At 38.0% G+C, this 23362-nt stretch overlaps 2 protein-coding genes and 2 long non-coding RNA genes across 6 annotated transcripts in view; 2 read left to right on the top strand and 2 right to left on the bottom strand.

Moving 5' to 3' along the window:
- Positions 1-23362, top strand: part of LOC113018995 (uncharacterized) — a 134981-nt gene that overhangs the window by 58674 nt on the left and 52945 nt on the right. The gene's annotated exons all lie outside the window — the stretch shown is intronic.
- Positions 5170-5987, bottom strand: LOC145425579 (uncharacterized). The gene is made up of 2 exons (XR_013906300.1): positions 5422-5987; positions 5170-5348 (listed from the first exon to the last, which is right to left on the bottom strand). It is a non-coding gene; the product is annotated as an uncharacterized LOC145425579 (long non-coding RNA).
- On the top strand, positions 18492-23306 carry LOC113029722 (ladderlectin-like). Of its 2 annotated transcripts, none has more exons than XM_080298728.1 (6): positions 18492-18630; positions 18722-18816; positions 19053-19135; positions 22194-22328; positions 22411-22525; positions 23017-23306. In XM_080298728.1, the coding sequence occupies exons 2-6, from the start codon at positions 18762-18764 to the stop codon at positions 23079-23081; spliced, it is 453 nt and encodes a 150-aa protein (XP_080154854.1). In that variant the 5' UTR covers positions 18492-18630; positions 18722-18761; the 3' UTR covers positions 23082-23306. The 2 variants fall into 2 exon arrangements, with proteins under 2 accessions (XP_080154854.1, XP_080154856.1); XM_080298730.1 differs by having other exon boundaries at positions 18545-18630; positions 18762-18816.
- LOC145425578 (uncharacterized) lies at positions 19810-20976 on the bottom strand. The gene is made up of 2 exons (XR_013906299.1): positions 20644-20976; positions 19810-20058 (listed from the first exon to the last, which is right to left on the bottom strand). It is a non-coding gene; the product is annotated as an uncharacterized LOC145425578 (long non-coding RNA).

Below are 23362 nucleotides of genomic sequence, written 5' to 3'. Positions count from 1 at the left end.
TAGGTTGTGAACACAGATTAGGTTCAGCAGAATATGTGTAACCTATGACACATTTGGAAATCATTTAAATAAATTGAACCAGAGAGTAAAACTTGTAAAATAAATGACCTTGAGGATGCTACTATTTACAACAGATGTGTATACACAAATATTTATTTATTTTAGAACATCCTGTTCCCAGTCGCTCCAGCACCAGGTTTCTTTTTCTGTTCTTGGAAACACAAGCAGAGGAACTCTGTCACTGCCATGTATTACTGGAGCAAACACAGCATCTCACATCTTCACTCTCTATCACACACACACAGTAAGTGAAGAATGATCAAAGACCCCAGTTGTGTGTGTATAACCTGGAAATAACTAATTTTCCGTTCAAACATGCAATATTCTTATACACAGTCTTCAAATCTTAATGGATATGTATGAACATAGGGTTATATATGCTTCTAAAAGTATGTACTTTTTAGTACATATCAGTATGTGTTTATATATTGTATTTTTATTGTATTTATGTCAGTAAATGTCAGTGTTAAATGTTAGCTAGATGTCAGTAAAGTGCAGATAACAGGTCAGATTTCTTAGCCCTCCAGATTAAAAGTGTAAAGTCCTAGTTATAGGACATATGTGTTTTAGTCAGCCAAGAGACACAAAAACAGTGCTGTGTGATACTACAGATTTTAGTATTGATCTGATACCAAGAAAATACAGAGGCAGTATTGTTGATGCCAGTACCAATACTGATACGCTTAACCAAAAAAGGCAGCTTGTACAGGAGAGCACTGTGTCATGATTTTTATTTCTATTTGGAAATTATGAACATATTTTAATGGCCACTAAAATCCTTCATTTTGAATTACAAGCTTCCAGGCAAACGTGGTCTGGTAGTTTGTGGCTGTAGTAGGAACATTGTTGAGCATCTGTGAGTAATGATGTCACTAGGGAAGCAACAACCGCCTGCTCTTCAGTGACTTACCGTATCAAAGTAGAAATTGCGATATAACCACACAAAGGTTCTTTCTCTAACTTCGAGTGGTTTAAATTCCTACAATCTTACTACACTCTTGGTGTCTTCTCTCAGTATAGCAATCAACAATTGTTTCTATTAGGAGATCAGGTTGCCTTAATCTTACTACATTATTAAAATAATTTAAGATGTTTATGGTTTTTTTGGCATTCCTGTTTTCTATAATTTTCTTAAACAAAAGTTAAAAAGAAAAGGTTTGCATCATGTTTGAGGTTGATGTCTTAAAATATAATATCAATAATGCAAAAGTAAGGCTCTGGCTAAACAGCAGGGCTCTAACTGTTTAAGCCTTCAAAAAAAAAAAAAAAAAGAAAACGAAATCATCCGTAACAGTAAACCTGAGAGTCTGATTTACTCATATTAATGTTCAAACTAGAAACAAAAAACAAACAAACACCCCCCCCCCCCCCAAATTTTACATTATGTGGCCTTGTAGCAACCAGCAAAACATGTGTTAAACATGTACTATAGCGTCACCTTGTGGAAAAACTGGAAATAATTAAATCAGAAGCGAGCCCATTTAAGCTGTACTGATGTGTAACCCTACTGAAGGTTTATTAGCAAGAAAAGTCCCAATCAGCAGGAAGCCAAGGTATAAACATCAATAAGGAAGGACCACACCAGGGTAAACAGTGCACAAATTGTTATATTTGACACATAGCAGCTGCAAATCAATGTACTTAAAACAATCAAATAAAATGCTAAATATCCCCCTCCCAAAAAAATAAACTAAATTAAAGTGCGCACATACAGCTTTTCTCTGAGTCATATGTATGAATGAATAATGTCTGATGACTGATGGATCATTGGGACCTGTTCTGTTTGTTTAACTGTTGTCCTACTGCTGAAAAAAGAAAGTTTGTAGTCTTGCAGGTATCTGAAACTTTGATGGGAACAAAGCTCTGGATCCAATAAAACCTCAGCAAATCCTATCCACTTTTATCTTAATATAATAACTATAATATTGGCCATATCATATTTACACTGACTTTAGTCTCATGAACAACATTAACTAACTGTTATTTACTAGCTAATCTTAAATGACTGTTCAGTACAGAAATGAAGCCCAACAATCATGTTTTAAGATAAGATAAGATAAGATAACCTTTATTAGTCCCACACGTGGGAAATTTGTTTTGTCACAGCAGGAAGTGGACAGTGCAAAAGTTATGACGCAAAAATTAGAATACAATAAGAATAAATACAGTACACAGCTGTACAGAATAGAATAAAATAATATACTATATACAGTAGAATAAAATAGAATAAAAATATACAATAAGATAAAAATAGAATACGAATGCTATATACAACTGAGTAAAAATACAACGATGCCAGAAAAGATTATTGCACTTAGTGTTATTGCACATGTGTGGATGTGTGTGTTTGTTCAGTTAAAGTCTTTGTTGTGGAGTCTGACAGCAGTGGGGAGGAAAGACCTGCGAAATCTCTCTGTCCCACACCGTGGGTGCCGCAGTCTCCCACTGAAGGAGCTGCTCAGTGCTGTCACAGTCTGCTGCATGGGGTGGGAGACGTTGTCCAACAGGGATGACAGCTTAGCCGCCATTCTCCTGTCACTCACCACCTCCACTGGGTCCAGAGGGCATCCTAGAACAGAGCTGGCCCTTCGGATCACCCTGTTCAGTCTCTTCCTGTCCCCAGCAGAGATGCTGCCGCCCCAGCAGTCCTGTGGTCTCAGCCTCAGATACTTATTAAATCACACAAAGCTTGTGTAGAAACAAACAAATGAACAAAATATGTTCTCCTTCATTTCTGTCAACCACACGTTTCCAGCTATCATGGTTGCTAGGCGACCTGGGCAGCACGACGGAGGCTAGACCGTCCCGTTTCACAAGCCTCGCACTTCTGGCCTTAGCGGTCTTTGAGTACGCGGCCCTTGAGGACCGTTGAGGCTGCGTACTTTAAGGCTGCAGACCCTGAATTGGGATACAGCCTGTGTCTGAACTTCTCTGTGCCATAATGGTTCTGAGAACTACTCACATTTCTGTTATGGTGAACAGAAGAAAAGCACCTCAGTGTCCTTTATGATGTCCAGCTAAATTTGTAGCAAAACAGTTATGTATTTTATATCTGAAGTGAACTGAACAAACGAAAACAAATATTGAATCACTCCAAAGAAGTGAGGCATCAGCCACTTCCTGGTAGGGTGTTGTTTCAGCTCTAGAACATCAGTCAGCCATGTGTTGCGACCCCTGGTCTCATGTCGGTCCGCCTTCCTGTATGGAAAATCAAGTATGCCAGGAATCACAGGTGATTGGCTGGCCAGGGACCTATGCCCACCAAACTTCATGCAGATTGGAGTGTGCCAGTCCACACACACCATTGGCTGCTGCTGCATCCTCGGACGCAGTGGACCAATGATGTGGCTGCCTGCTTTTACCTGGTGTAACAACCCTTATTGTGTTATAGCACCACTGAGGGGGAGTCTCCTAGGGGTGTGTGTGAGTATAGCGTGGCAGCCATTACATGCTGCTCGTGTTCTGTTCTCAGGATAGACCTCACCATTGTAACGGCCTGGCGCCGGCAACTACCGATCCCCGCACATGTATGTACGGACAGTGTAGAGCCGTGGAGACCTGGCTTGTATGGTCTTATGTTGCTACAAGGAATAAAGGTCTGTTGTTTAATTTAACTGACTGGCTTCGAGTTATCCGGCTAACCTCCACACCACATGCCCGCGGGACCTGCTAGCCGCTCCTTCCTCGCCAGACTGCTGTTACACTGGGAGTACAAAAAGCTGAGGATTCTTCAGTCGTGGAGGAGTCTTTGGTTTGAACAGACTGTGTAGGTTGTCCCTCCGGCCTCTGCCTTTGTGCTGGTGGCTTTTGAATCTCTGTTTTTGAGTTGCTGCCTGTGAGATGATTAGTGTTCTATTAGTGTTCTTGTGTTATTTGAATATATTAGTTGTTTGTTTTTTTGTTTATTTAAATTGCCTCAATGCCTAGTGCAGACCTTCCCAAAGTGTGGGGCCTGCCCCTTTGGGGGGGGGGGGGGTGCAGAGCCATGGCAGGGGGGGAAAAGGGGGGGGGGAAAACAAAAAGGCTTGGACACTGCTAGCACGGGGCGGCCACAGAAACGCAAGATGAAGCATCGCTGAATATGTTTTCAAACCAACTTCATTCCAAGCCAAAGACTAGAAAATAAGGTGAAGCATATCTTCCCTTTGGCTTCACCTGCACAAGTGTCGAGGTAGGTCTCCCCTGCATAACTGCTTTTCCCTTCCTTTCCCTGTGTCGAGAGCAGCGCTGGGCTCTTCAAATCACAGACAAACAGGATCCCACATTCTTGATTTTTAGTTCACAAACACTTGTTGTAATGACTAACTACTCCTGACATTTTGGAGATGTTAGCTCTTTATACAGTAAAGTTACAGCGGGATACAAATAAGATCAGGCTGATCCTGCCACGATTTGTTCCCCCTGTCCAAATCCCGGACAAACAGTATCCCACAGTTGTTCATGTTTTTGAACCCATTTTGCACAGAGAGGCATTTTTTGAAAATGTAGCAGTGTTGAATATTATTGCATAGGAAAAAAAAAAACAACTACAGTAAAATAATTACACCGTGACGCCTCTGCCTTTCTAAATGGAGGGACAGTAACTGCGTGTGTGTATGTGTAAGCCTGTAAAACCTGCAGATAGTCAGATTAACAGTATTTTGTCTCTATCTGCTATTCTGCAATTCATCTCATGTAAACAATAACGTGGCGCACAGCTGAAAAAGGCACATACCTTTGACGTTGCGTGATAAACTCTGTATTCCTCGTTCACACATAGTCACATCGGACTAGGTCGCTAGATATGGACTGGCCCTACATACCTAGACACATCACATTCTTTTCTCAACAAGCGGTGAGCGTGGAAAGAAAGAACATCGCACCGTATCATGTATAATTTGATTCACGTATACGTTTTTGTGAACACCATTGTACACGAAGCGATCTTCACGGGTGGGGGGGCAAAACGATCTGGTCGATATGCCCCCGAAGGCCGTCAAGGCGCTACCGGCAGAGGATGACAGCTATGTCAGTGTTAGCACGCTGAACGCTATGCTGGAACTGTCATGGCACAGTGGCCCGTGGAAATGGGATGGACTCAAGTGCAGTTTCAAACCCAGAGGCCAGAGGTGTGGTGTAACGAAAAGAGACTTTATTTACAATGCTCAGAGGCTAACAGAAATTGCAGACTAGAATTAAGGAACATAAACTAGATGTCTGAGGCGAGAGAAAATACTGTGACTATAACTAGATGGCAGGGATAACTGGGTGCAGGTACTGGGCAGGGGAAACTGTGGCGGGCCAGGGCACTGAAACAGAGGAGAGAGCAGTCAGGGGAATCCCACAGAGGGCTGCGAGTGAATCTGAGGATAATACACTTACAAGCTTGCAGGTGGGGGTTGCGTGGAGGGGGGAGGCAGGAGAGGTCCAGGTGGGTGCTGCATGCAATGCAGGGATGCAGGCAGGAGAGACTGGCAGTTCCAAAATGGGGAGAGATTACCGGCGGCTGCAAACTTGTATCCAGGAGAGCTTGGTAGGTGGGTTTCAGAGGCTGACGAGAAAACAGAGGAAATAAGGTTAATACACACGATGAGTCACCAAGGAACAGACGTGAGGCTGAGAACTGACTAAAGTTGGCAGATAATCTGGTGAAGACCAGTTGAGTGCACCGGTCATAAATACTGCTGGTATGATTGCCATCAACAGCAAAGACTCCACCCAGTGGGGAGGAGCCGATGCTGTGGAAAACCACCCAGACCACAACAGGAACAGCAACGGGAGTTTTACAAAGATCTGATTCACCAACAGCAAGATAACTTTAAGACATTTGTCCAATTAATCATGGATGGAACTAACAAAAGGTTGGACAGCATTCTAAGGGATGTACAGGATGTTAAATCCAGCCTGCAATTCACGGATGGGGTTGTCACCGAGCTGCAAACTGAAGAGAGGCGCATTAAAAGCAAACTAAAAGAGTTTGAATCGGCGGTCAGCAGCATACGCGAGGAACACAGAGAATTAACAACCAAGATGGACTATTTAGAAAATTAATCGAGAAGGAACAACATTGTGGTGGATGGATTAATAGATGAAAAAGCAGAAACGTGGGAAAGATCAGAGGAGAAAGTCCGACATATGCTGAAGAACAAGCTGGGCCTGGATAGTGACAGCATTCAAATTGAACGCGCCCACAGAGTCGGTCCATACAAGGAAAATGGACGAGCCAGGCCGATTGTGGTCAGACTACAAAGATTTAAAGATAAACAATTCATTTTCTCATCTGCCGAAAAAACTGAAAGGTACCAATCTTTACATCGGATTTTTCAGAGTCCATCAGGAAGAAGAGGAAAGAACTGTTACCACAGCTGAGAGCGGCCAGAGACAGAGGTGATATTGCTGTCCTGAAATATGACAAATTAATTGTTAAACCGAGGTCACAGAACGCCGGAATTAATATTTAGACTTCAGCAATGTTGCCATTTTTAGCTGTTGTGATCGATCGGTCTGCAAATGTCTGATCCTATACTTATTCCCGGATTCTCCAGTAAAGATTTTTCAGTGGCTCAAGTCAGTATTTGTAGCCTTAAATATAAGATTCAGGAAATTCAGTCACTGTTGTCAACAAATACGATAAGTGTGCTGGCTATTTCCGAGACACATTTAGATGCTGCCTTTGAGAATAATGAATTTGAAATAAACGGCTATAAGTTGTATAGGAAGGACAGAAACAGATTTGGAGGGGGCGTAGCCCTATACATTAATGATAATATGGCAAGCAAACTACGTATGGACTTAATGTTTGACGACCTGGAAATTGTGTGGGTTCAGTTACACCCGCTCTATGGCAGGCCTGTATTAGCAGGTCGCTGCTACAGACCCCCAAGTACTAATATGTTGTATGTAAAATGAATCTGTGAAACGCTGGAAAGAGTAACTGAGGAAAACAAAGACATGTTCTTATTACGAGACTTTAATATTAATTGGTCAGCTCCTTCTTGTCCTTTAAGGAAAAAGATAAGTTCATCAGCGTCGGCCTGTTGCCTGTCTCAGATGATCGCCATTCCCACCCGGGTCACGGTCAACGCAGGAGGTCAAAGGTCATCATCATGTATTGATCATATATATACAAATGTTCCTGAGCATTGCTCTAATATTGTTTCTATTCCAGTTGGTTATAGTGACCATAATCTTGTAGGTTAACCCAAGAAAATGAAACCACAGAAAACTGCACAAAAGATGATTTTTCATAGATCATACAAAAATTTCAATGCAAATAAGTATATTAATGACGTAAAAGAAATTCACTGGACTGACATCTGCCTCGAGAGTGACCCTGATATGGCATTATCTATGTTTATTGAAAACTTTTGCTACCTGGCTGACAAACATGCCCCCTTAAAAAGACTTACTGTTACAAAGAGCTACGCACCTTGGTTAGATAATGAACTTAAGGCTGCAATGTCAGAAAGGGATATAGCAAAAGCAAAAGCACATAAGTCTGTCAGGCCACAAGAGTGGGCAAGATATCGCGAGTTAAGAAATCAAGTAACTAAATTGAATAGGCGCAAGAAGAAAGAATATTATCAACTTAAGCTCAAGGAGGCCAATAAGGACAGCAAAAAGGTGTGGAAAGTTTTAAATAATATGATGGGTAGAGATCTTGCTCCGGTGGTGTCTCACATCTACACGGGTGGTACGTTTATAAATAAAGCCAAGGACATAGCCAATTATTTTGTGAATTATTACAGCAATAAAATAACAAATTTAAAATCTAATATGAGCAGAGGCGATCCCACTTTATCACAGTGTCTTATACAGGATGTTATCATGAATAATAAGCAATGCCAATTTAAGTTTGAGGCAGTGAATGTGGAGATGGTAGAGTGCTTATTGATATCACTTCCTGACGATACATCCTCTGGCTCTGATAACATAGACAGTAAACTGCTCAAAGTTGCAGCCAAGTTTGTGTCCCTTCCTATATGTCACATATTTAATAGATCTTTGGCATGCAGCTTATTTCCATTGCAGTGGAAAGAATCAAAAATAATTCCCATTCCTAAAAACAAGAATGACGTTTTTAATGGTGTCAATAGCAGACCTATTAGTCTACTCCCCGTTCTAAGTAAAATTATGGAGAGGATCGTCTACGAACAAACCTAACAGAAAATCAGTTACTCACTCAGTTTCAACATGCCTACAAACCTGGTTATTCCACCAGTTCAGCTCTTATTCACATGACAGATAACTGGTATAAATATCTAGATAATGGGAATCTGGCCGGGGTGGTATTAAGTGTTAAGGTGTTCATATTATACAAGTATTGATAAAATGCACGATAAACTTTCTTGGCTTTCTGTACAAGCTAAATTATACTATGGCTTACTTGTATTTTTAAAGAAAGCAATACTGGTAAACACACCACACTTTTTTTATGCTCAGTTGCAGTATCCAGATGAAATACATAATCATGCTACACGATTCTCAACTAACCACAATTTAGTAACTCCTCGAGTTAAAAGTAACTTTTTGAAAAACTCTGTTATATTTAGAGCATCTTTTCAGTGGAATAAGTTGCCTTATGCAATTAGAGAATTGGCTTCTATTCATAACTTTAAAAAGGGTAGAGGGTAATGTCACTTGTAATGGAAATTGTGTATTTTGTTTGAGTGTTTTTCTTATAATTTTTAATATTTACATGTTTACATTTTCAGAATTGTAAAACCTTATTGTGGATGTAAGAGCCAAATTATGTGGACATTTTTGCATCCAACTCATTGTGTAACATTTTATTTGGTGGTATTTGATGGTTTGGGCCCCAGGAAGACTAGCAACCACTGTTGTGGAAGCTAATGGGGTTCCTTATAAATAAACAAATAAACAAACATAAACGCAAAAAAGGAGTTTTAAAAAAATCTCAGTTTTCGGTGATTCGAAACGACGTTTATGTGTGGACGAAACAGCTGTGTTTTCAAAAACACCCGTGCAGGTGTGAACGCAACATAAAAGACTTAGTAGTTTATTTTCTTACTACCTGTAATTTATTGCAGATTACTTGTATTTGCTTAATTTTTTACTAAATGTTTGAGGTGTGAAATAAACCACAATGGAGCAAAATATGGGTGTGTGTGTTTGGAGGATGTGTGCGTGCGTGTGTGCGCGCGTGCGCGTGCACGTGCGCGGGGGGATGGCGCAAACATTTTTCTTGTAAAACAAAGGGGGGCTTAGCAAAAAAAGTTTGGGAACCACTGGCCTAGTGAGTCATTTCAATAACAGTTTTCAGTTGTGGTAATAAACCTTGAGTTTTTTTAATCTGGGCTCCTTTATGTTACCTCCCCTGTCACCTAGCAGAGTCGGGGCGTAACACAATGTAAGGTGAACAATGTTTTAATTAATTGTCTTTATCACTAAGGATTATCATGATTATGATAAGGAAGAACATACTGATAAACATTGTTACCACTTCCTACCTGATACAGTATCAGCTAACAAAATCAAGATGCCTATGCCCGGCTCCTCATAGTGGATTTGGGTCTAAACTTTTACATAACCATTGAATGTCAGCTGGTGCTGGATGTGCTGAGGAGCTGACGTCGCTTTCCTACATAATTACATCAAGTACCTAACGTGTTAAACTTCAGAGATGGAACAGTAACGTTTGTGAAATTATATCTCATTATCAAGGATATCTATATTGAGTCCTCTTAAACTGAAATTGCTTCCTTAGTGCTCATGAGTTTGCTATGCATTGTCTTGCTTATGTAATATTTAGTTATATATAGTCATAATATATAGTTATCTTTTGTTCGCTGCTTACCTTTGTTAGAGATTTTTCTCCTTGAAATCTGTCTTCATGTTTTCTATTCTGTGTGTAACATTCGTTGGTGCAATTCTGGCATTGGTCACATTTTTTTATTTTTATTTTTTTATAAAAATTTTTTTTCTATTTTCCCCTTTTCCCTTCCCCTCCCCTCTTTTTCCCCTTCCCTTCCTTCCTCTCCCCATCCTTTTTACATAAAATATAATTACCATTATATAAACAATCATATCTACGTCTATACATACACATTTATTATCCTAAATAAGTATATTCAAAGGGGGGAGAGAGGGAAAAAAACAAAAATAAAAAACCCAAAACAAACGAACCCCCCTCCCCAAAAAAAAAGAAAAAAAAAAAGAAAAAGAAAGAAAAAAACAACACCTGCATAGAACCATATATATAATCTTGGGGCAGATATGGGAGGAGGCCATACCTCCCAGTTTTACTTATTAAAGTAATCTATAAAGGGTTGCCAAATTAGGTAGAACTGTTTAACATTATCTCTTAATGAAAATTTAATTTTCTCCAACTGTAAATGATACATTGTGTCTCTTAATAAAGCAGAATGAGTTGGGGGGGGGCTTTATTTTTCCAATTTAGAAGTATATGGCGTCTTGCAAGCAATGTTATAAAACTCAGAGCACGAATTTGTTTATTATTTAAGTTTTTAACTGTAGCTACACCAAATAGTGCCATTACTGGGTCTGGGGGGAGTTGTTTTTTAAAAATATCAGACAGAGTTTTAAATATTTTAGACCAGTAGGTAGCGATATTAGGACATGTCCAAAACATATGTGACAATGAGGCAGAATTCTGGCCACATCGATCACATCTTGAGTCAGCTCCTGGAAACATCCTTGAAACCTTCAATTTAGACAGATGGAGCCTATGCAAGACCTTAAATTGTAGTAGTCCGTGCCTGCAGCAGACAGAAGTAGAGTGAACCAGTTCTTGTGCCTTAGTCCATTGATCTTTAGTGATGTTAGTAGCCAGTTCTTCACTCCAAGCATTTCTCAAGTGGTCCAATGTAGTTGTACTGTCTATTTGCAAAAGTTGGTTGTAGATCCTAGAAATAGCTCCTTTCTTTAGCAGGTTCATTAAGAATAGATCATCTGAAACTAGCTTTTGTGGTTCATCGGGAAAGGATGGAAACGTTTCTTTAATAAAATGACGTATTTGTAAATACTTGAAAAAATCTCTGTTTTCTATGGAAAATTTTTGCTGAAGTTGTTGAAACGAAGGAGAAAGATTATCAATAAACAGATCCTTGATTGTGTGTATCCCTTTGGAAGTCCATAGCTGGAATGTTGATCCTGAGAGCAATGTGTATGCTTGATTATGAATTAATGGTGTAAAGATTGAACATTGACGCCAATGAAAATACTTTCTAATTTGAGACCAAATTTTTAGTGAGTCAGACACTACCGGATTTTTACATTTATGCTTACCCAGATCTGAGTTTGAATGAACCGAAGATTTAAGAGTATTGGAGAAAAAAGTCATACTTTCCATCCGTTCCCAATCAGGTCTATGTTCCCCTCCCCAGAATGACATACAACGTATATTACAGGCCCAATGATAAAACTGAAAACAAGGCAACCCCATTCCTCCTGTAATCTTGGCTCTTTGGAGAAATATCTTTTTTATTCTGGGTGTCTTCTTGTTCCAGATAAACTGAGAGATTAACTGGTCTATTTTCTTAAAAAAAGGTTTTGTGATCAATATTGGGATACATTGAAACAAAAGTAAACATTTGGGTAAAGTGCTTATCCTAATGATATCAAGCGAGATGGGCAGTTTAGACAGTCTTTCCAAGTTCTGTTCAGTTTGATGGTATAAATTAATAAAATTATGTTTAAAAAGGCCAGAGAATTCACGGGTTACAGTTATTCCAAGATATTTGAAGGTATTTGAGATTGTATAAGGAAACGAGATCAATGTAGCGCTATCTAATTTTTCTAAAGAACAAATCGGAAACAATATGCTTTTTGTTAAGTTGATTTTGCATCCAGAAATTTTTCCAAATTCAGTTAAAACTGTCATAATTTTTAGCAATGATTTAGTAGGGTCAGTGATATATAGCAACAAATCATCTGCATAGAGAGACACCTTATGTTCTACACCAAATCTCCTTATTCCTTTATAATCTTTTGTAGAGCGTAATTGAATGGCAAGAGGTTCTATGACAAGTGCAAATAGCAATGAGGACAAAGGGAACCCTTGTCTTGTAGAGCGGTGGAGGAGGAAAGGACTAGAAGTTATATTATTTGTATTAACCGAGGCCTTAGATTTTGTGTAAAGCAGCTTAACTAAGGAGATATAATTAGGGCCTATGCCATACTTTGACATTGGTCATATTTTGAGTTCTCTTTGTGCTTTACTTAGTATTTCATACTTTGTTCTTGTATATGTATACAGACTGTTTACACTTCTGCCTTCGGGACGGAGGTTCAGAAGTGTGAAATCCAGAACATCCAGACTCAACAACTCCTCCTTCCCCACTGCCATCAGACTCTTGTACAGCTGACCTAGTTTTGAACAGTAATAATTATTTTTTGCACATCAGGTTACCCTGCATATAAAGCCAGCATATTAAGCTATAGCTCTTTTGCACACATCTCTGTTTCACACTTTAATATTTTGTCCCCTTTTCTGTCTGCTTCATTTATTTATTTGTACTATTTGTATTTTATCTGTTCTATTTCTATGCCACATCTGGCCCGATTATGGTTTGGTTTTTGTGGCCCAGGCTCATAGAAAACTGGACTGGATGTCCATCCAGGTTGTACACTCAGAGGTCCTGATGACCTCTATACTGTCAGCAGCAGAGTGACTGTGGAGACTGCAGGTAATCTTCCTGTGTCTCTTCAGACTCCAACAAATGAACATCAACCATAGCAAAGAGACACATATACATGTTCCAGGTAAAGTTCATGCATATCCTAATGTAAATTCTTTGGAAAACCTGGATAAGTTTGGTCAAATTATATATGAGCTATTGTACATTAAAATTAAATTTCAATTCACTCAGTTTTGTTTGAGATTAATAATGACAAATGATGAAATGCAGATTGGTAGTGAGTGATAAAGGTGAGTGAAGAAATAAAACTAAGTGCATGATTGGAAACACCCAGCAGCCTAGACCTATTGCAAGCTGTTGCCACTTCAGATGATTTCTCCATGGTCATCGGGCCTTGTGAACTACACTTCTACACAGTCCTCTATGTTGCATTGTGCATAGTATATAGTATTTTTTGCTATGGTGGTTTGCTATTTTGGCTTTTGGTCTTCATCAGGGCCATCATTTAACATCCCGGGGTCAACATTTTAAACATATTCAGTGTAAAACCATCAAATTTTATACAACCACATACATTATGCAGTGGAGGAACTGGACCCCAGTCAATCCAATACTGGATTGATTGGGGTCCAGATTAATTGCAACCTCTTCTAGTGTTGGACAACAGGATGGTGGTGGAAATTGTTGGTCAAAGACAAAGGAAGAGAAGAGCTGGAAGGTCTGTTCGGAGGCGGCCTGAGACAAGGACTATATAACAAGGTTGCAAATGTTGGATAATGAGTCTGAGGTGATATGGTACTATGGGGCCTTTAACCCTTTAAAGCCGGTCAGAGCGGACACGCTCCATTTTGCGTAACTATTTTTAAATCCCGGTAGCACTGCAACCACGTAAGCTAGCGCAATAATTTTTTTGCATATGAAACCGGAGGAGTTGTACTTACATCTTATGCCATCAGCTTGTCCTAGGTCACGGTTTCCTTCCACATATAGCTTTGCAAAAATTGCATAAAAAGCGCTTGCAGCAACAAAAACATAATATTCCAGAAACACGCTTTGCCGATCCGATCAGCTGTTCGTAACACTTCCTACGTCCATCAGCGTGAACTGTCGCATGTGCGCCATGACCTGGCCGAAACCGGAAGTGACGTCATTTTGCGGAAATGTAGCTTTTTACCATCAAGGCCTTATGAGCCTATACTTGTGTTTTTAAAAGTTATGTTTGACTTTATGACTTTCTGTGTCGTTTCTGGGATGCTGAGGACTCATATTGCACTGCTGGAAATCGTTCATTTTGATGCATATGCTGTTATTTTGCAAATTTGCATTATAACATTTATTTTCGTTTTTCCTGCAGTATATGAAAATTGGTGTATTTCAAAAATAAAACTATGAAGACACTCAAAATAAGTTTCCTGTGGTGGGAAAATAGTTTATGCAACTTTTTTTGTATTTACAGTTTTGAGGGATAAGCCTCTTAAATTTCTCTAACTAGAAATATATGTTAAAAAAACAAAAATGATTTTAAATTTTTTTGTAGTTTATTGCAGTTTTTTACAATTTATATAAGTACTATGCACTTAATGCATACATATTATTAATATTTGGGCTATAATGGTTGTATTGATGTATAGCAACTTGAAATGCTCCCAAAAATGGCTCCACATCATGTAAAAATATAATATAAGCTCTGGTGGACTTGGTTCTATGGTAGGTCTTAAAGGGTTAAGCCCAACACTTGGTTGCACTCCGTAAACTCACCATCAGATGCCATTAATTCTTTATTCGGGTAATGTCTTAAAATGTTATGCTATAGTATGTATGTATGTATGTATGTAGGCTCCTGGGTGTGTGCTTGGAATGCCTATTAATATTAAGGTCAGGAAAAATCAAGAAACTAGTGTTTCAGGGCAGGAATACTTGAATGCCGACAAGGCTTCAAGAAGATTTCTGCTAATCATGTTTTATGTTGTTGTTGTTATTTTTGTTTGTTGTCCCAAAGTTTATTAATGACTGATTTTCAACCAGATGTAGGTTTAGCATTTTTTATAAATAACATTGTGGTATCATTGTGCAATCCTTAAATGTATTTGAATTTTGTCATTTACGGAAAGTTGGGTCTGCAGAACACTTGCAAATCATTAACCTGTAGATTACACACTGTCCAAAACCCAGATTGTTTTTAGATGTTGCCAGACTTTACAGGAAGGACACAGATAACGGTTGTTTTTTGGACTGTTTGTTGGTTCATCTATGATAAATTGGCAGCTACACCAAGCTCAAAAATCTTTAGATTTAAGCTTCAACCCTAGTAACTGGATATACATATTGCACTGTGAACAACTAAACATATTTTTTTAAACTATGCAATATCTTCATCTTCTTCATGATCAGATGAAATACACATGAGTCCTGAATGTGTCAAGAAAGGTGGAATGGAAGATCAGGTCCACATGTATGTAAACTAATGACAGGACTGCTCTTACTATGGTAAAGTCAGAAAGTAATATTACTATAACTAATGTGATATGATTAAATATGTGATTAATACACGTTACCGTCCATTATATCTGAGAGAGGATAAAACAACTTAAGGTTCAAGGTTCTTTATTTGTCACATGCATAGTTATACAAGTATAACACACAGTGAAATGTAGCCCGACATGCTCCTCGAAATGTGCAAAGATGGGAGGGGGGGTAGAGGAAGAACATTATATATATATGTATAATAATAATAATAATAATAATGGATTGGATTTATATAGCGCTTTTCTAGGCACCCAAAGCGCTTTACAATACCACTATTCATTCACTCTCACATTCATACACTGGTGGAGGCAGCTACAGTTGTAGCGACAGCTGCCCTGGGGCAGACTGACATGTATGGTATATACACTGGGTGAATGTGCAGTAGTAGCAGCAAGCAGTAGTAGAAGCAAGCAGGTGAATTCTGTACATTAATATGAATAGACATCTGACTATTTTACAGAATAGACAATATAAACATATTTAAAATTACAGGAATTTGGAATGTACAATTACTTAACGTCTATATGTATGTATGTATGTGTATATTAAATATACACATGAATTTATATTGAATATATTGTTTTTGCCTTGCGACCCTGGATTTGATAAGCACAAGAGAATGGAAGGATACTCTGACACACCCACTGGGCTGAGGAAAGAAGACAAGTGTAGTTACATTTTGAGGGTAAAATAATCACTTAAGGGTAAAATTGTGGTCACAGTGGCAGGTGAAAGAGAAATTGAAAGTGTTGAGCAACAATCCTACTAATAATAAATAAAATTGCTGATGCCAATAACATATACTAGGAACATTGCAAACTAAAAATTGCAATCAGGGCTGGACTGGGACAAAAAAATCAGCCCGGGCATTTTGACTAGAGACCGGCCCACCAGGTATTATCGGAAAAGCCATAAAGCCTTTAAATGAAAACACACGCTGTTATGACAGGGATGTAAACTGTCTTGTTGGTATATGTATGATTTCTATGCATTTTACATCAGATAAAAACTTTGGTTGTAAGATTCAGATAATTATTTGTTAAAAGCGAGACATTTTAAATGAGAATAAGAAAGAAAAGTATTTCTTTGTGCCCCCCTTTCCCTGTTAATGCCCTACCTGGCCCCTTGGCAACACTTTGCTAGACCCGCCCCTGCACAGTTACCAGCTGTCAGCTACATAAAAAAAGGATCCTGGTGTTATTTGTCTCTCAGAAACAGTTCATAACTTCCCTTCAACTCATTCATGTCACCTAAAAGGTAAACCTGTTTCTCCATCACCTGTTCAGCTCTGATGATTCAGTAAGGACATCTCCTGGTTTCATCTTCATGTTTCCCTCTAACCAGATAACCAAACCGATATCATGACCAGCAGCTTAACAGCTGTGGCTCCAGCAAACATCATCTGATACTAGAAGGTAATATTAAATAAATTCTAATAACAGTTGATCAAGCTTAAACGTGCTGCTGTTGTTTACCGCGACATCCACTGGTTTCCTCTTCCTGGCGCAAAGTGGGCGATAAACAAACAAGAGAGAAAAGCCGATCAGCTGATCATTTATCAGTTTCATGATTGAAGTAGCAACAGGAGAGGAAGGGAGAGAAAAGAAGATAAGAAAAGGCAGCTGAAAGTGTAAAGACACAGAATAAGTGTACCTTCCTGTCTTTTTTTTATTCTAGCTGAAGTACGAGACAAACTGTGTTCCTTTTCAGCTCAATATGAAACACGTAATATTTTTTCTGAATACAGGATGATTCCATTTTTTATGGGATGGTTGGCAACTCTACTAACTAACCTTATGAATAAAATAAAGTTTATTATCAGTAACATCATGACACCTACCCAGCTGTATAGAAACTCCGTCATGCTAGCTAGTAGCAGTACGAGTTATTGTAACTGAGTGTAAAAAGTCAGCACAACAAAAATAAACTCCTAAAATCCTAAAGTTGGTTTATATCTGACCCACATATAGTTCAGTTCAGTTCACCTGACACTCGGACCTGCGGCCGCCTCAGGTCTCTCCTCCTCCTGCCTCCCCTTTCCCTCATCCACCTGCTGGCCTCTGTAGAAGCTCCACCATTGCCACCACCAAACAACTGAGGGTTTTTTTACACATCTGGCAGCATCTGGCCAATCCGCCATGTTTCATCTTTTATACCGTTACTAAATAAAAAAAAAAAGTAATTGGCCCGCAAAAAACGAAAAATCACCATCGGCCCAGTCCAGCTATGATTGCAATAATAACCTGTCTGACCTTTAAGATTCTTGGCAAAATACCATCAAAATCAATGTTCATTGTTGATATCAGGAACAGAAAGAGGAAATGGGTTAAGAAAAAGAATACTAATATTAAATAAAAAAATATGATTAAAAGAAACAACAAACAAAAAACAAGCTTTAGCATTATTAGCTTAGAATAATGATCTTAATTTTGATCACTGGATATCTTTTTTTTTTCTTTACATTTTGGGAACTTTTCTTCCTTTCTTTGTTCTTGTTTTTTTTTTTTTTTGTTTAATGAAATTTTAAATTTAAATGAAGGCGTAAAATAGTTTTGTTGAAAACTGTGCTTTCTACCTCCTTACTGTGCATAGCAATAAACTGAATTCCCTATTGTAGACAAATTCCGAAGCTCCATGTGAGAGGACCTAAAGTTGATATAGAGTAGGGCTGCAACGATTCATCGAGTAATTCAAATTATTTAAATATAAAAAGTTCTTAACACAAATTATTTGCTTCAAAGCGTTGTATAACGGCTTTGTGTTAATGCCAGTCTGCCAGTGTGTTAGACGACGTAAAAGCGAGTACTGGAGGTGTCGGAATCTGTTTACACACAACATGAAGCACAAAGAGGTAACAAGCTCAGGTTGAGTGAAAGAAAACGTGTTTCTTGCTTTCAAAACACCAGCACTTTTTCCTGTAATCACTATTAAAACCTTTACTTAGAAAAAGCCAGTGAGAGGCCTTCTTCAAACCACCTGATCAACAAACCCTGTCAGAAAAGCAGACTTTGTAGCTGCTCCATCCACCGCTATTTGTTTTATATAGCAAAAAGAATCTGCAGTAAGCCTCCACAAGTCATCTTAAAATATGCAGATAATCTATACCCTAATTAAAAAATAATGATTTCTTATTGTTTATGGTTCTGAGTATATTCTGTGTGTCATTATCAAATTTGGGATTAAACAAGATGTGAATTGAGGAAACATAGAAGGAAGACCTTGAGTTTCTGTGATTCACATGCTTACTTTTGAAAAACCAACAGTGTGGGATGTGCTGCCCTTTGATTTGTTGACCAATAAACTGATAAAAAAAAGGGTCATACACAGATGAGAAGACTTATCTAAACACAGATATGGAGATAAGTTAGTGTATATAAGATCCTTTTTTTCCTCTGGTCCAACAGATTCACACAGGAGAGCCACCGAGTGAATCCTTCTTCTGCAGGTTTACTGTGACTCTTTGCCCCAATTTTCTCCTTCACACTTTAACTCACTCCATGATCATTAATAATTTTTCTGTATTTGTTCTTTTTAAGCTCACTGATCATATTCTTTGTCTCCGTCGTCTTCAAAAAGATGTTGACTGTGTCTCTGCTTGTTTGTGCCTTAATTGCTCTGGCCAGAGCTGATGGTGAGTACAGGTGTTTAAGCTAATGTGCTAAACTCTTGACATAGGATTAAATCCTCACAAATTGGCTGTGCTCTCGTCAGGAAAAAAAAAATTGAAAGAGTAAAACACTTCATGTGAACAGAGTCAAAGTAAATATGCAGAGAAAAGCAAAGAGGGAGCCTTATCATGATGACACAATATCATACAATTACTCACAATTCTCTGCTTGTTTTCACTAATTTTTCACCCATCTGCAGCAACTTGCCCTGATAATTGGAGTGAGTTTGGAGGTCGCTGTTTCCATTACGTTTCAGTACAGATGACCTGGGCTGAGGCTGAGGTAAGACAGAGGATTGTGATTCACTCAAAAATGTTGACACTGTGCTTAGTCTTTGGACATTAAGCCAACAGTTAGTTTGCTTACCCCAGTTACCCGAAGATAAATAGAGTCATATTCTGATGTTGGTATTTTCATGAACGCAGCTCTGCACTGAACACTGTTTTCTAAACAGGCATATTTATTGTAGAATTTGCTTGTCAGATCATTCCATCTGACAAATATGCAGGAGTAATTTCAAGTAGAAATTACTTCTGCATATTTTTACATTTCCCTCTCTTTAAATTGTGATATAACAAAGATTGAAGATGTATTAATGACAATTTCAGTAACATACTCTGGACTTCATACACAGCAAATCCAGCATGTCCAAATTAACACTGTCGGATTTGATTTCAACACTATTAAAGTGTCTATATGGGTCCACACCAGAGAGTGTTAATTTAACTCTTTTTGGAGAGTTGGTACGTTAACTCTGATTTAGTGTTAAACACCAAATCTGTCTGGAGTTGATAATTTAACACTTGGTGTTAAGAGTTTATATATTAACTCTCAAAGAGTATTTTAGTTTAACTACGTAAGAGTTATCTTCCAATTCATTCTAAAAAGCGGGAATTTTACTGTTCTGAACTTCTAGAAATTTCTTTTGGAAATAAACATTTACTAAAAAGATGCAATGGTTTTTGAAAAACATTTATTCTGAACTGTGCACCACAATTTCAAAACATTTTCTGAAAGATGTAACAGTATACATGTTCTCACTTTCATTAGAATTTTGTTTATCAAAAGGTCTGACATGGTAAATGCAAATAACAGCATTCTCATGACTTATTTCTTCAATACAATATGCATGTCCTTCATTCATCCCTTTGTGGAACTTCAACGCACTTCTGCTCTCCCCCATATTCCATCTTCACAAGCATATCCTGTGTGGAGATTGAATAAAAATTAGTTGACACTAATTAATGGCACAAATAATCCAGTAAACAATTGCAGCACAGTAAAAAAAAAAGGAATCCTCTTTGAGCCATTACTTGTGTAAAGTATTTTCCCAAAAGACAAGGACACAGGCAACAGGTAATACTGAACTAAATGTAAAACCTCAACCTTTTTCATTTTTACCTAAACCGTGTGCACAAAACTCTGGAGGGATCTATGCTACCGTAGAATCGAGTCAGGACGTCAGCTACTGCTGTTTGCTCGTTTTTTGGTTTTTTTTTATGGGCGATCGTTTTCAGGCTTCAAGTAGCACCATTATACCAACGTTTCACATTCTACACATTGTTTTAGGTGTATTTGACCAAACGTTTGACTGAAAATTCACATGCAAGCTTTTTTTCAAGGCTGTGGTATTTGCCCGCAAACAATACCTTTCAGCTAGCTAAAACAGAATGTTATGCTATCAGCGAGCAACATGGCTAATGCCTTTCACACAGCTTTGTCTCAACTCCAAAGAGCCACAGAAGTAAAAGCTAATAATAATTGAAACAATCTTTGAAAAAATGACTTACCAAGCATGGCAAACAACTCAAATATGTAGAGCAAAATGTTCTGAAACGGCTTCACTTCAGCTTCGATTGGAGCCGTGCTGAGGGCGGAGTCTGTGAATTTACTCTGTTGGTGTCATAGCCCCTGTAGGAGTTCAGAGTTATGAGGTCAAGAGTTAATGTTTCCATTGTAACACCTCCAGATTTGACAGAGAAACACTCATTTTTAACACTCGATTTTAACTACTATCATTTTACACCTCAGAGTTACATTAAAATAATGTGACTCTGCTTAGAGTAAAATTAACTCTACTTTTGCAAGGAGACTATTAACACCAAAAAATTTAACACTTTTGAATTTGCTGTGTATTTTTAAAAATGGCATTAAACGGTATTCTAAAAATCAGTTACATGTATTATGATTAATTTTATTAAAGAACAAAACACATCAATAGCATTCAGTAAGAAGGTTTTACAGATAGGTAGAGCTGTGGGGTAGCTTCTTGTCTGTAGAAAACTCTTTGATCATTAAGATGTGACGATAGTTTCAAAGTAATATAAATGAAGAGCGGCAACAAAGACTGAAATGAGAAATATATTACTATTTTATAAAATATCTCAATGCTATGGTTTAGCTAAAATGATAGAATCACTGAACAAATTTAAAAGGTATAAATATATAATGCAGCAAGCCTGTAAACGAAGGTGCCACCACACTGCAACACCCTCATCTCAGAGTGATGTTGAATAGCTAGTCCATGATTTTATTTTTTATTTTTTTTACTTCTTGGGTTTAGAAGAGGCTATTCTGAAAATTCCTGAAAAACCTTCAGTTGATCCAAAACACTGCAGCAGTAGTACTAAGATGAACTAGAAAGAGACACCACATTTCTCCCATATTAGTTTATTTTCGTTGGTCCCCTTTTAAATCAAGAATTGATTTTAAAATCATTCTACTCGCAAGACCTAGAAAGAAGACACGTTACATCTCAAAACTTCTTAGCACCATTTTGTCCATATTACTAACATGGAGGCAGAGCCTTCTACTTTCACTTAGCTATGAGTTCTCTAGAGCTTTGTTTGCTGTGCTTTTTTCTGATAAAAGCTAAAGTACTAATTCAACTTCTTTAGTCAAATAAAAGTGAAAAAGTACAGGCTCTGAATGTACTCAAAGTAAGAAGGTAAAAAGTAACTCTTTGAAGAACATTTCCACTAAATATTTTTTTTCTGCAAAGCTAACTTAATCTTTTGTTATAATAATAAAAAATAATGTTAGTATATGTACTTTGTTACTTCCACCTCTGCAAATAAAAACTCCTTACAGAGTAACTGTGACTTTTTTTTAAGCTTTGACATGCTAGTAGTGTACAAATAGCTTACTGCCAGTGAACTTGCTAAAGAGCTCCCAATAAATGCAACCAGATTGAAAGTGTGAAAAATTACATCTATGATTGAGTTGCCAAATTGCAGATAAGTCCCTTTGGTCCAGATATTTATTTCAAGTAGCCACGTTGTTCTCCAGCAACCATCTCCTTTTGAGTTTCTGTGTGTCTTTTTGTTCATCTCCACTGTAGAAAAACTGTCAGGCCATGAAAGCACACCTCGCATCGGTAAACAATGCTGAAGATAATGAAAACATTCAGAAGGTGATAAGAGCTGCATCATTGAATGCCACACGAACATGGATTGGAGGCACTGATTGCCAGATGGTAATTTATCCAAAATAAAAGCTGATCTTAATGAGAGAAGGACACTTTGAACTTTTAAATCTCTGTTTTATTTCATCTTTAGAATGATCTCTGGCTCTGGAGCGATGGCAGTCATTTTTTATTTTCAGCATGGAAACCAGGGCAACCAGACAATTGGGAAAGTAACGAGTCTTGTATAGAGATAAATCATGGTGGAGGTAATTCCCTAAAACATTATTTACTGAAATGTCTGAGCTGTCTGAATAAACATTGTAATGTGGCAAGTCATAAATGATAACTAGCTGTTTAAATCCTAAAGGGGACTTTACTAGTGCATTCCACAGTCTCTCAGATTCCACAGCACTTAAGAGACTTCAAAACATCAAGTAAAGCTAAAACTCAGATGATATTGATAACAACAGCAGGTTAATTCCATATATATTAGTACAAGTAAAAGGTTTGAATAGTGACGCTAGGTGGATGCCAACATAGGGGCTGTAGCCGCTAGGTTTCACTTCTACTATACAGAGATAATGAACTGGACCTCTTGACTATGTTGAGTTTATAGACTTTACAATTATCTGTTTATTAATAATACTAAAATCAACATTTATTACATTTGCATTACTTTCTTTAAAACAAAGAAAGTAATTGCCAGTTTCAGGTCTACAGTTGATCTAACTGTCTCCTGTGTTTTTTCTGGTCACAGGAGGCAAATGGAATGATGTAAAGTGTTCCACTCAACGTCCATCCATGTGTGCCTTTACTCTGTAAATGATGCTGAGCCGATGCAAAGAGTTGCTGCACCCACCAGATTTTGTGTCATCAGCTTCCAGTATTAGCAGGCCTTTTTTTGTTTTCTGATTCACTGTAACAGCAAACAGGAACTGGATTTCCTTTTAGTCCTATACATTCTATAATGTTAAAGTGAGACCATGTGGACAAGCATGCTACATGTTTCATTCTGCAGTAATAAATAAATAATGACTAAAGATAAAACATTATTTTAATTCTGTTTTTCTTCCAAAGTAAGAGTAGACCTCTTGGGGATGACA

The sequence above is a fragment of the Astatotilapia calliptera genome, chromosome 3 (genome assembly GCF_964374335.1).
Source record: "Astatotilapia calliptera chromosome 3, fAstCal68.1, whole genome shotgun sequence".
In the NCBI taxonomy this organism is placed as follows: Eukaryota; Metazoa; Chordata; class Actinopteri; order Cichliformes; family Cichlidae; genus Astatotilapia; species Astatotilapia calliptera.
This window is presented reverse-complemented; position numbering and strand designations above follow the sequence as displayed.